The sequence below is a fragment of the Acomys russatus genome, chromosome 1 (genome assembly GCF_903995435.1).
Source record: "Acomys russatus chromosome 1, mAcoRus1.1, whole genome shotgun sequence".
In the NCBI taxonomy this organism is placed as follows: Eukaryota; Metazoa; Chordata; class Mammalia; order Rodentia; family Muridae; genus Acomys; species Acomys russatus.
Window position 1 is genome coordinate 52,964,367 of NC_067137.1, and position 13,201 is coordinate 52,977,567.

The 13,201-nt window shown below is 40.1% G+C and overlaps 1 protein-coding gene across 1 annotated transcript in view; it reads right to left on the reverse strand.

Moving 5' to 3' along the window:
* Scin (scinderin) overlaps nt 1-13,201 on the reverse strand; it is a 72,796-nt gene that overhangs the window by 42,474 nt on the left and 17,121 nt on the right. Inside the window, exon 4 of the mRNA XM_051145087.1 lies at nt 3,012-3,161. Coding sequence (XP_051001044.1) covers nt 3,012-3,161 — 150 coding nt within the window. The remainder of the gene's footprint in view (nt 1-3,011; nt 3,162-13,201) is intronic.

Genomic DNA, 13,201 nt, shown 5'->3' on the forward strand with positions numbered 1-13,201 from the left:
CACAAAGTGCTTTGGTCCAAGATAAGGTGTATTTACATTGTGTGGAATGATAGATCAACAGACAAATGGCCCAGTGGCCATGGCCATGTTCTACATACGCCCAAGCACTGAGCATTAGGTACAAAGTCATGGCCACTGGATCAGTCAATGACTGGACAATCCCTAATTTTGAGGCTTTCCTTTCTCATACAGACATTTAAAGTTTCAGAGTTAAGTGACTTACATTGTCCTCTGCACAAATGACTAACAGTGAAATGTGAAGGGTATTTTTGAAAGATATTTAGATTTTTAGACCCCTCTAACAAGATCACCACTGCATCAGAGTCTCAAGGAGATCGGGGTGTGAGCTACGGACCATTTCTGTGTTTGTATGTTATAAAGCACTTTGGATCCCCCTGAGAAAAATAATTTTTATGCATAAAATAAAACAAAGTATTACAATGAAAAACAATTATATTGGAATATAACTATCAGCCAATCTATCATCTACCTATTTGTTATTTTGTTCTGTTTGAAGACAGGGTCTCATGTATCCCAGAATGGACTTGAACTTGCCATGGGCCAAGAATGCCCTTGACTCCTTGATCTCTTCCCTTCACCTCCAGAGTGCAGGGGTTCAATTTACTGTGTCATTCCCAGGTCCTAAGTATATTTCTAAGAAGCCAGTTAATATATGAGCCTCTTTCAGGTGCAGTGGAGCACACCTTTAATCTCAGCGCTTGAAAGACAGAGGCAAGATGGTCTCTGTGAGTTAGAGGCCATCCTGTTCTACACAGTGAGTACCAGGGCAGCCAGGAATAGGTAGAGAGACCCTGTCTCAGGAATCAAAACAAAACCCAGCTTTGTCATCAGCTCATTGCACGTCACCGAGCAGCAGATGTCAAATGTAACCACCAAGTTGTGATGAAGCTGACTGATATTTTGAGGCTCTCCACAGTAACTGAAATGTGGTCTGCATAGTCACAAGAACGGTCATGCTCTTTTGTCTTGTAGCACTCACTCACAGTTCAAGGAAGTGCCACATTCATGAAATGCACGAAAACACAGTTGTAATTTCCAACCAAGTTGAAGTCTTCTTGAATTCTATTGTCACAGTTACCAACTCTGAAAATTCTAGAGGTTAAACTGGTTTCCCATAGGTGCTTAGTTAGTTCATCAGAAAACCACTGTTGCCATCAGGGTTCACCCATGACAGAAGGATACACACACACACACACACACACACACACACACCTCCCTTTCACTTAAGGAAGGCCTTCACTGGAAGTTCACTGCAGTTCGCTATGCCAGTAAGAGCTGTGAGAGAAACTGCAGCACAGAAACTGAACATACCGAGGAGAGACACCACCCATGCACAGATTGCTAAAGAGTTTAAAAAAAAAAAAAAGAAAGTCTCTGAGAAGCAAACAGCATCTTAGCAATTGGAACTCTTTCCAACTCTCTAGTATTTCAAAGTTAAATTCGTATCTTTAGGTTTTATCTCCCTTCCACTCGCATTTGAATATTTATTGGCACAACACAATGTATCGGATGCTTACATTTTCTTTTTCAGTTTTTTGAAAGAAACACAATAAGCAAGGACTCCAAGCATGAGTGTCCATGCCACTGTGCTGCAAGTAATTGTCAGAGATTAGTGTGAAGGAAAAGTGTCTTAGTTAGGGTTTCTATTGCCTTGGTAAAACACCATGACTAAAAGCAACTTAGGGAGGAAAGGGTTTATTTCAGTTCATGTGTTCCAATCACAATCCATCATGAAAGAGAGTCAGGGCAGAAACTCAAGGCAGGAACCTGGAGGCAGGAACTGAAGCAACTGCTACAGAGGATCATTGCTCATGGGCTTGCTGCCCATAGTCTGCCTTTTTATACCACCCAGGACCACCTACCCTGGTGTGGCACCACCTCCTGTGTGACAGGCCCATCCATGTCACTCCTGAATTAAGAATATGCATGCCCAAAAGCTAAATCGACGGGGGCATTTTCTCAATTGAGGTTCCTTCTTCCCAAATGACTCTTGTTTGTGTCGTGTTGACATAAAAACTAGTCAGCACATAAACGGTGAGTTCAATAAAGCTATGTTTATTTAATTTCCATATTCACTTAAAAATGGCCTCACTTCAGTAAGGCCATAAATATTCTATTTATAATACGACAAGATTCTTAGCTTGGTTAAAATATGTAAAACACTGGTATGTTTAACACTCTGGTACAAGATTTTTCCATCCTTTTTAAAATGTGTTTTTATTGTGTTATCTTTGTGTGTGTATCAGTGTTTTGTCTGCTTATATATCTGTGTACAATATGTATTCCTGGTGCCCACAGAGGATAAAAGAAGGCATTGGATCCCCTGAAACTAGAGTCACAGACGGTTTTGGGCTGCCATTCCCAGCCATGTGGGGGTTGGGAGTCGAACCTGAGTCCTCTAGAGGAGTTGCCAGTGGTCTTAACTGGTGAGCTATTATTTCAGCCCTAGACTTTTCATTCTTTTAATGAAGTTGTTGTTAGCATTTTAAGTTAAATAAAATTAGTACAATTAAAAAGAACTAAATCTAGATGATTAAACTATTATAAACTTCAAAATATATGATGATGAGCTCAGTGGTAGGTGACTTACTTGCCTATCATACTCAGGGCCCAATACTGAAAAGCACCAATACTGACAAAAGGACAAATAAAGAAAGATAAATTAGGATCAAGAGATCCTGAAACAAAGCAGGTATGACTGAATTTTCATGGCACCATGACTTACATAACCTTTGTGCTTTTTTAAAAAGTTCATTTTAGGCCAGGCTACCCATTTGAAAATATGTCTGATCCTACCCACTTCCCCTAGCCCCTAGCCTCTCTCTGTGTCTCTCTTGCTCAGTCTCTCAGTCTCTCTCTCTCTCTCTCTCTCTCTCTCTCTCTCTCTCTCTCTCTCTCTCTCTCTCTCTCTCTCTCTCTCACACACACACACACACACACACACACACACGCACACACACTTGTGTGTGCCTCAGACTTTTCAACAGTACCTTCAGAAGCTCCAAGGGTTCACTTCCTTCTTCCACCACAATGAGCTGAGACCGTCCCTTCCTTTCATTGTTCCGAATGCCAGTGGCGACCTGGCTTGCTTTCAGACGCTCATATTTGTTGCATGAGGAACCGCACCACTGGTAAATTTCCTAAGAGAAAAAGACAGATCTTTTGAACTAAAGTATATAGAGGACTTTCAGCCTTAGTATTAAATTCGTAGTGCTTAATAAATGTAATTTAATAAAAATACAGAGGCATAAAAATATATAATAGAATAAACAGAGGATCGTAGTTCAAGGCAGTAGTTAATAGAAAGTCATTAAATTCACAGTGCTTAATAAATATAATTTAATAAAAATACAGAGGCATAATAATACATAATAGAATAAACAGAGGATCATAGTTCAAAGAAACTCACAACTGTCAAAGTACAAAGAATAACTGTCTTCAGAGTGCTCAGCCATAACTCAAGCACCAATGTCACATACTCTTTGACAATAGCTCAGATAACATCAAGGAAGAAGGGAGTGGAAAGATTTTAAGAGCCAGAGGTCAGGGAAAAGTGGGTAAAACGGTGTCTTCTGGACATGATGGGTCTGCTTCCACTCCTGAACACACAGCAGCTGTGGCTGTTTACACGAGTTCTGCACAAGATAACACAATCAAAACTCCCAAAAGCCTTCAGAAGGGCTACCCAGCCCCACATCTAGCTGAGGAACCACTGACAGTTGGTAGCTGCTAGGAGAGAAAGTCTGTTTTCTTTAGGGGTGTGCCCAGTGGATGGCCTCACGCCCATGTGCATAAAAGCAGCACTAGTTAGATTTAGTGGGTTATAAAAAAAAACAAAATATATGAAGCTGGGAGGGAACCACAGGGAGGAACTGAGGGAGAATGAGAAGGACCAAAATGGGCTGTATATGTGTAGGAAACTCTCAAGTAATAAATATAAAGATTGAATCTTTTAAAAAGAAAATTACAATCAGCTACTATTAAGGTATGCAAAAATTTATGTCTTTATCTGCATCTTATTGATTTGATAGCATTATAAAGAAGGCATTCAAATGAAAAATACAGATATCTATCATCACTCTGTGTTTATAATATCTACTAACTATAATTCATAAATGTAAATTTACATAGATTACTTAGATTAAAATTTGTAAGTACCTTATTTCAGAACTACAGTCAAAATCTATTAAAGTATTAAACTTTGATGGTCATAAATGTGATATAACTAACACTTTTGACAAATAATTTATTCATTTGCTGATTTCTTTAAAAATTAGCCAATACAATTTATATAAATTACATCTATAATATATATATGTAATATATATAAATAATCCCATACAACATGGATCTTTAAAATATATATATTATTGATTGACTAAATCTAAGAAACTAAGACATCTAAAATCACTCAACAATTCTTATCAAGAGCCATAAAAAGAGTTAATGATCTTTGACTTACGATTCATTTTAGTAATTATTCATGGGGGGCTGCACAAACTGTTGTACCAACCAAGGAGAAGGCATACAATAAACCTAGACTCCCTGTTCAGATCCAGCCAATGGACAGCTCATTCTCCACAGTTGTGGGGAGAGCAGGGACTGACTCCAACATGAACTCTGGTGCCCCTATTTGATCACTTCCCCTTAGTGGGGAGGCCTGGCGAGCACACAGAGGAAGGAGAAGCAGGCTCTCAGGAAGAGATCTGATATGCTGTGGTCAGCTAGTGGGGGAGGAGGTCCCCTTCTGTCAGAGGTCTAGGTGAGGGGAATAGAAGAGAAGCGGGAGGGGGGAACGGAAGATACAAGTGAGTGGATAACAATCAGGACATAATCTGAATAAATTATAAAAAATAATTATTTAAAAGAGAAGAAAAACCTACGTCTACAAGAATTGTAGCTATTATATGATCTTAGTGAGGCATTACGAAGCTATGAAATATTCCAAAACATGATAAGATGTTTAAGTTAAGATGCATAGAGAGAACTGGATGGTGAACTACTAAAATTACTCTTAGCCCAGGAATAAAGAGAAATAGGAAAAGTCATTTGTTATATCACAGAGATTATAATATGTATCATTTGGGTTGAAACATTACAGATTTAAGACTGATAACAGTGGTCATAATACATAGAGCTACAACCATAAAATAAACACATTTGAAACATATTATTTTTGAGATTATAATATAATGTCATTACTCCTTTCTTCCCTCCAAACCTCCCATATGTCCTTGCTCCCTAAGAAGAAGACATTTTATCAAAAAAAAACAACAACAACAACAACAAAACAAAACAAACAACAACAACAAAAACCCATGTGGTTTAATAAATAAAAGAAGTTAGTTATTTCCTACACACCCAGCCTAGCAGACAGGTCCAAATTATCACACACTATTTAGGTGACAGAAACCTACAGGAACATCCTGTGTGAGCAGTCTAGCAGTAGACCAAGGCTTTAAACATGCTTCTAATATCAGGAGCTTCTGTGGTTCTGTACTACAGAAAGGATACAACGTGAGCTGCGATAGGGAAAAAAAAACATCAATAGAGGGATTGTTATGAAACCGCCATATAGGATACTCAGAGATGAAAATGAAGGTATATGTTCTGATATGGTATAGAGATCACTCAGGTAAACTAGGAAGAATAAAATAAAGCCACAGAACACAGTTAAGTAGAGCAAAAAAATGTGCACTGGCTACAAAGAAAGGTATTTGAGAAGTCATAACTTTGAGATCTATGGAGGCATGGCCAGCTTGAGAGAAACCCACTACTGTCCCATTCATTTGCGTAGGGCTCGGTGTGAGGACAGTTCTGGAGAAAGAGAATTGAATATGACAAAACCACCAGCGTGGATGTGCAGAGAAACACATGCCCTAACATATTTATCTGCACCACCTTTTTTTTTTTTTTCCACCAACTTGCATGAGTCTCACCTAGCGAGCTGTGGAAAGTAGTTAGTGTGTCAGCTGCGTGTAAGGGAGCCCTAAGTGTGAACAAGGAGGGTCTGGGTGGCTACTCCCTGATATGTCAGTGTGTTTGCGGGCTTTGGATATAGTCAGGGATGTAGTGTATACAATGGATACTAACAACAAAACGAAATTACACTCACACTGTAGGATGTCTTCACTCCAGAGTCATTTTGTCACTCAGAAACAGCTCACCAAAAGAGAATAAGCTTCCTTGTGGGTGCCGAGGCACAGCTTTGAGCAACATGGGCTTGCAACTGTCTTTCTAAGCCTTTTCTTTATCATGCTCCCAACTGACTTATTAACCCTTAATCCTGTTTAAGAACAAACAGACCTATTAGTAACTCAGACTTTGATAAGAAATACAAAGACCTGTGTCTCGTATTCCATTTTGTTCTAGAATACGATTTCATTACTCAATAGCATCAAGTACATGTTTTCCATATTTCTAGCAGAGTGGTATATTCCTATTATTTCCTCTCCAGCCCCATTTCTGAACCCGCACATTGGAATTTGAGGTATACATGCAGAGCCACTTGAATTCCACGCCAAGGTCAGCAATCACAATGCATGAAAACACATGGCTTCCGATGACTAACAATTAGTCACTGAGAATGTAGATCAATGGAGCAGAAAGGGCATTAAAAAAAAAAAAAAATACCACAGAGTTATATACAGAGATGGGAGTTTCTTTTGCTTTCACGGTTCATGCTGAATCATTCTGTAGTATAAAAACACAGAAATTCCAGATATTAGAAGCATGTTTAATTATTTGGCTTTCTGCCAGACTGCCTTCACAGAATGCTCTGCCCTGAGAGACTTTCTGAGAAACTACTCATTGAAAGATACCTGGGAGATTCCAGAAAACACTAGCCTCAAAACCACTGCCGGCCACCTTGGGCACACAAAACATACATGGCACCCAGCTCACCATTCTGCTGAGTACAGCCCTGGGTCTTAGCTCAGAGTCCTTTCCTGACCCCAGCTGATGACTGTTTGCAAGTAATTCCTTTCGTAGTAGATGTAAGAAAGTAAGCTTGAGTGACAATATTTTATAATACAGTAAAATAACTCTCTAGGTTCCTCAGACTAATTAGTAACCTTCATGACAGAATTTCTCCATACTTACATAGTCATCTAACTTGTGTTTATGTCTTCACTGTCTCCTTTGTACAATTAGCTCTCATCTAGTTCAGAGATTTATGTAAAATCAGTAATTCTATTACCATCTGTAAAATCTTACAGAAACAGTGGATTGTATATACATTGTCTGATAGATAATTACAATTTCATAAACATTATTAATCATAATAGGTTTATTATAATATACATATCTATTTTATAATGCTCTATGGATTCCAAAATGTTACCTATAATTTTGGATGGAGCTCTTTGTGTGCTTATCAATTCACCAATAAAATAAGTTATCAGTTGTAATAAATACTCCTCACTAGTGCTTAAACAGACACCAGTCTCTATGGTCCAATTAGGAAAAAAAAAAGGTAAGAATTACCCATGTTTAAAACAGTAAACATTTTAAGTCAAGTCTTCCTTTGAACTTCAAATGCCTAAACAGCTAAAATTGTTGTAAAAAAAATAATAACAGCCTCAGTTTGGCATGCAAGTGAATGATCTGTGTTATGTTATGTTAGTATTTCCATCATATTTATAGACAAATGACATTTTCTTACTAAACTTGACTTTCAATGGTAAAAAGTTGGAATAGTTTGAAGAGTCACCTTAATTAAACCCTAGTCTGTTTAATCCTTTTAATCTGATATGCAAGTAGTTGGCTGACTGCCGGCAGTAGCATGTTAAAGCTTGTTTTAAAAGTATAAGCAGAATTATAGTAATCCCTTCCATTTAAACAGCTTATACTTCACATATGACGCTGTGTCTAGGGTGTTTCATTTTAACAGAGCCCCAGTGTGCAAGCAGTGTGGATGGAGCTATTAATAGACTACACTGCCCAACACTCCTTTTATTCAGAGGTAGGTGGAAAGACTGCTTAGCCATTCCACACAAGGACACTGTGTATTCAATTGGCACCATACTTCAGAAAATTCTCCTATAACTCAACTTGTTCTTTTTTCTAGATTTGATTAAAAAGGCAATTCTGTGTAGAATATAATAAAAAACAAGAGATGTCTAGATTGGCATGATAGTTTAATATATACCATTACAACAAAAATTCCATCATAACCTAAGTTACTCTGTTTATAATACTTTCATGGAATTTAACTGAAAACATCTTCGTCAGTCTCAGTGTATTAGTCAACAAAAATTATAAAGTAAACATGGTTTCAGAGGCAACTGTTTTACCTTCTAAGATACTAAGGCATTTAGTAAATACTAGATGTGGTATTTCTTTGGATAAAGAATATTTTTAAAAATCTCTGTAAATCTGGACACACCCATACAGGTCGAAATGAAATTTGTTTATATTTTTAGTTGTTGATATACATATTGCCCATGCCTACTGTGGTGGTTTGAAGGAAAATGGCCCCCATAGGCTCATAGGGAGAGGCACTATTAGGAGGTGTGGCCTTGCAGGAGTAGGTGTGGCCTTGTTGGAGAAAGTGTATCACTGAGGGAGGGTCTTGAGGTCTCAGATGCTCAAGCCAGGCCAGTGTGGCTCAGTCTCTTCCTGCCACCTGCAGATTAAGATGCAGAACTCTTGCCTTCTCTTCAGCACTGTGTCTGCCTATGTGCCACCATGCTTCCTGCCATCCTGATAATGGACTAAATCTCTGAACTGTAAGCCAGCCCTAATTAAACACTTTCCTTCATAAGAGTTGCAGTGGTCATGGCGTCTGTCTCGTCACAGACATAGAAATCCTCCCAGCAGGAAACCCTACCCTCCAGTAGTAACTTTTCCATCCAGGCTGCTAAAAGAAAACAGAAGTATTCTGTATAATTGGGAAAGGAAGAAATGAGGACCTAAAGACAACCTGTTATTATCAATTAGTCTGATCCATGAGTAGCCAGAAATAGAAGCAAGCAAATGACAATCACAGAAACAGGCACGTTTGAGGAGGGGGGCCTAGTTCTTGTCTACACAGCCAGCAGTTTCAAAATGTTTCTTTCAGCTGTGTGGTCAAAGTTAATAAGTAAGGTATCAAAGGGGAGGCAAACATCACTTGGAGACAGGAAATAAAGGCAAAAATAAACTAGTGCTCAATGATGCCTTTGGAAGTTAATTGAAAAGGGCACAAAGCAGCTCATGTGATGTTGACTCACAACGCTGTAAAGTTGGCAGAGCTACACTGCCTTTGGGTTCTTTTTCAAAGTTATTTATTCTAAAAACCTTACCAAAAAATGGTGGCTTAGACTTTCCCTCTTCTTCTCTTTGGCTTTTCCTGTGTTTAGTTGTTCTTAGACGTAATTAATTAAACACAGAAATTCATCAAGCTATTCGTTTGCCCAGAAGTTCTCTAAGCGTAAAACAATGATTTGAAGGATACCTCCTCAAATCCAACATCTTCTTTTAACTTCTTTGGTTTTTAGAGAAAGAGATGTTTGTTTATATACTATAACCAACTTAATTCAACATTCTCAATGTGTACTTATTTCCTTTTAATACATTTTAATTTACTTTTATTTTAGAATTGCATCATTTGTATGCATGCTTGTATGCGTGTGTGTGTGTGTGTGTGTGTGTGTGTGTGTGTGTTTGTGTATACCATGATACACATGAGAAGATCAGAGAACAACTTGCAGGAGTCGGTTCTCTCCTTCCACCACGTGAGTCCTGGGGATCACATTTGGGCTGCCAGGCTTAGTGGCACCTGCCTTTAAGGCTGTTCCCTCTCACTAGCTCATTCTTCTTTAGATGAGGAATGAACACTTGGTGACCAGAAGTTACTGCATCCTAACTTGGGCAGAGCAGAAGTAACAGAAAAGAACTGAGGCTATGTAGAAGGGTAAAATCTGCAGGACTGATGGACAGTACCACTCAGTAATGTCCTAGAGCAAGGGTTCTCAACCCATGGGTTGCAACCTTTTCAGGGGGATTGAATGTCCTTTTCACAGTAGTTACCTAAGACCATCAGAAAGAACAGATATTTACATTACAATCCATAACAGTAGCAAAAGTACTCTTATGAAGTAGCAATGAAAATAATTTTATGGTTGGTGTCACCACCGCATGAACTGTATTAAAGAGTCACAACATTAGGAAGCTGAGAACCAGTGCACTAGAGGGACAAAGAAAGGATAAACAACTTGGACAATTGGGGCAAATCTGCTGATGGTAATGCCACCCACCAACTCCAGGTGAACAGCTAGCTTCAGAAGGTGTCTTAGCCCAGCCTCACAGTAGGGTTTATCTGTACTAGCGAAGTGTTTGACAAATCAAAGGTTTACAGTCATGCTTTGCCAAAAGCCATTTCTAGTAGCCATATACATTGGTGACTCAACTACTCAAATGACTTACACAGTCTCCGTGCCTATGACCCTGAGCTGTCCAGCACCATTACAGAGTTCCTATCCTGAAGTGGTTGTCAACATCCACAGCACTTTAGAATAAATAGCCCATGGAGAAGGAGCTTCAAAAGTCATCCACACCAAAGTGTCACCCAAATCTTCAAATTTAGAATCCTTTGTGGTCAAATGATAAGCTTGGCATTAATTTTTCCCCAAAAATACTCAAACACAAAGGCACAACTCAACTATAGAGCAACTGTGCCTTGTCTCCAGCATGCTCACCTTCTACCCTGTCCCACTCTGTGCCTCATACCTAGAGGTTAAAGGTTACCTGCTCCTCGCCCTTATCCACCATGCAGCACATAGGCACTGCCATTCGTCCCTGCTTTTACTGCAGGGTATAGTGTAAGAGCTTAGATTGAGTTTATCTTTCTTCTTATCTTTTCTTCTTACCACAAAGTTTTTCCTCTTATGAAACTAGTATTACGTATTACTTTGGACTAAGGACAACTTTATTCAGAATAAAGAACACTTGTTTATCCTGCCTTTATTTTTAAACTAAGATTTTTTTTTTTTTACCTAAAGCAAAAGTAAACATTTGAAAACTTAACACTGTTTAAATTTTTAAAAAATATGTGATTTTGCCAGAAGTAGTTTTTTGTTGTTGTTCTTTTTCTTTGTCTTTTCCTATCAGCAGAAAGGTTGAACCGAAGGCATCATGGGTAGAGACAAACACTCTACCCCCAAGCCACAGCCTCAACTAAAAAGCTCTTTCTTCTGAAAAGAGATTGAAAGAATGATGGCCACAAAGATGATTTGTATTCAAGAAGCAGCATGGTCTTCCCCTTCGGTACTAGAATGTACTAGGAACCCTTGTTTCTAAATCTATGTGTATATGATTTACATTTTAGACCCTCCCATAAAAAGAGCTCCATGAGGATAAAGTCAGGCTGAGTTGTAGATGGAAATTAAAATCTCATCTCTGACCACAAGCTCCCATGGGTCTACATGAGCTCTGCTGCATAGATGCACCTTTGTAGCGATATATGCTGAATGGTGAAGTACCAGGCTTTATGCACGAGATGCAGTTGGATACTTGCTAGAGAAAGGGGTCATAGAAAAGGAAAATATTCCAGGAGAAGGAAACCACCTGGAAAAGCAAAGACGTGGTCTCCGGAGGAAGCATGTCACACACAGTATCTTGGGTGGCATAGTGATAAAAGAATGTACAGGACTAGAATAGGCTTGGAGAGTGACTAACTGCAAGGGGCACATGGGAGAAGTTATCAGCGGGACTCTGGCTTTGGAGTTCGGCAGCCCAGGCAAGCAGTGGTACCATTACAAGTTAAGGACAATAGGAGGAGAAACACTCTGAAATGAGAGTGAAGTTGGTGGTCTTCTTTTCTTATTTATTTATTTATTTAGATGTTTTTTAACTTGTTCAGTTTAAGAGTCTTATGATACATTTAAAGTTGAAGTTGAGATATCTGGGCAAGTCAAACATACCCTGAACTCAGAGCTAGGCTATGATATTGAGAATTGTCAGTGCATGGCAGTTAAATTACTGTGGGAGTATGATACAAAAGATGTGTGATAGCAAGAAAATTATTAAAAGTGGTATCAACTTAAAAAAAGACGCTTCATGGTAGGTGGGCACTCAGATCAGACAAAGAGAGATGAGAATGGGTATCCTGAAAGGAAGATGAAGAAGGCAGGGGAGGAGCAAAGCTGAAGGTAGGAGTAACATGCATGTTCACCACAGCCCAGGTGGGAGTAACACACATGCCCACCACAGCCCAGGTGGGAGTAACACACATGCTTACCACAGCCCAGGTGGGAGTAACACACATGCCCACCACAGCCCAGGTGGGAGTAACACACATGCCCACCATAGCCCAGGTGGGAGTAACACACATGCCTACCACAGCCCAGATGGGAGTAACACACATGCTTACCACAGCCCAGGTGGGAGTAACACACATGCCCACCACAGCCCAGGTGGGAGTAACACACATGCTCACCACAGCCCAGATGGGAGTAACACACATGCTTACCACAGCCCAGGTGGGAGTAACACACATGCTCACCACAGCCCAGGTGGGAGTAACACACATGCTCACCACAGCCCAGGTGGGAGTAACACACATGCTCACCGCAGCCCAGGTGGGAGTAACACACATGCTCACCGCAGCCCAGGTGGGAGTAACACACATGCCTACCACAGCCCAGATGGGAGTAACACACATGCTCACCACAGCCCAGGTGGGAGTAACACACATGCCCACCACAGCCCAGGTGGGAGTAACACACATGCTCACCACAGCCCAGGTGGGAGTAACACACATGCTCACCGCAGCCCAGAGATGGAGGGGACAAAGGTGATGGAGGTGTTCGAAGGTTATAGCCATCAGTCATATCACAGATCCTCTCCAAGAAATGATGGGAGTATAATTCAGATACTGTGGACTGGGGCCTGGTGAATAAGGAAGTAGAGACTGCTTTTTCAAAGCGAGGTGGTTGGACATTGGGGGAGGGTGGCAGGCCACAGTGAGCAGAGTAGGGTGAGCTTTGTAGCTGGCCCAGTGGATTAACAGGGAAACAGAAGAAGCAGAAGGGTGGGGTTAGAAAGTCATCACAGGAATTCCCCTCAGGTGAGGCTTCATTCTCCACTTGTGGCTGACTCAGGGGTATTTGTGAACCTCATGTCCCAAACCCTGAGAACACAGCCCTCTGAGGCATGCTCCGGCTCCTAAGTTACCAGTGCTTTGCTGTGACTGTTGTTT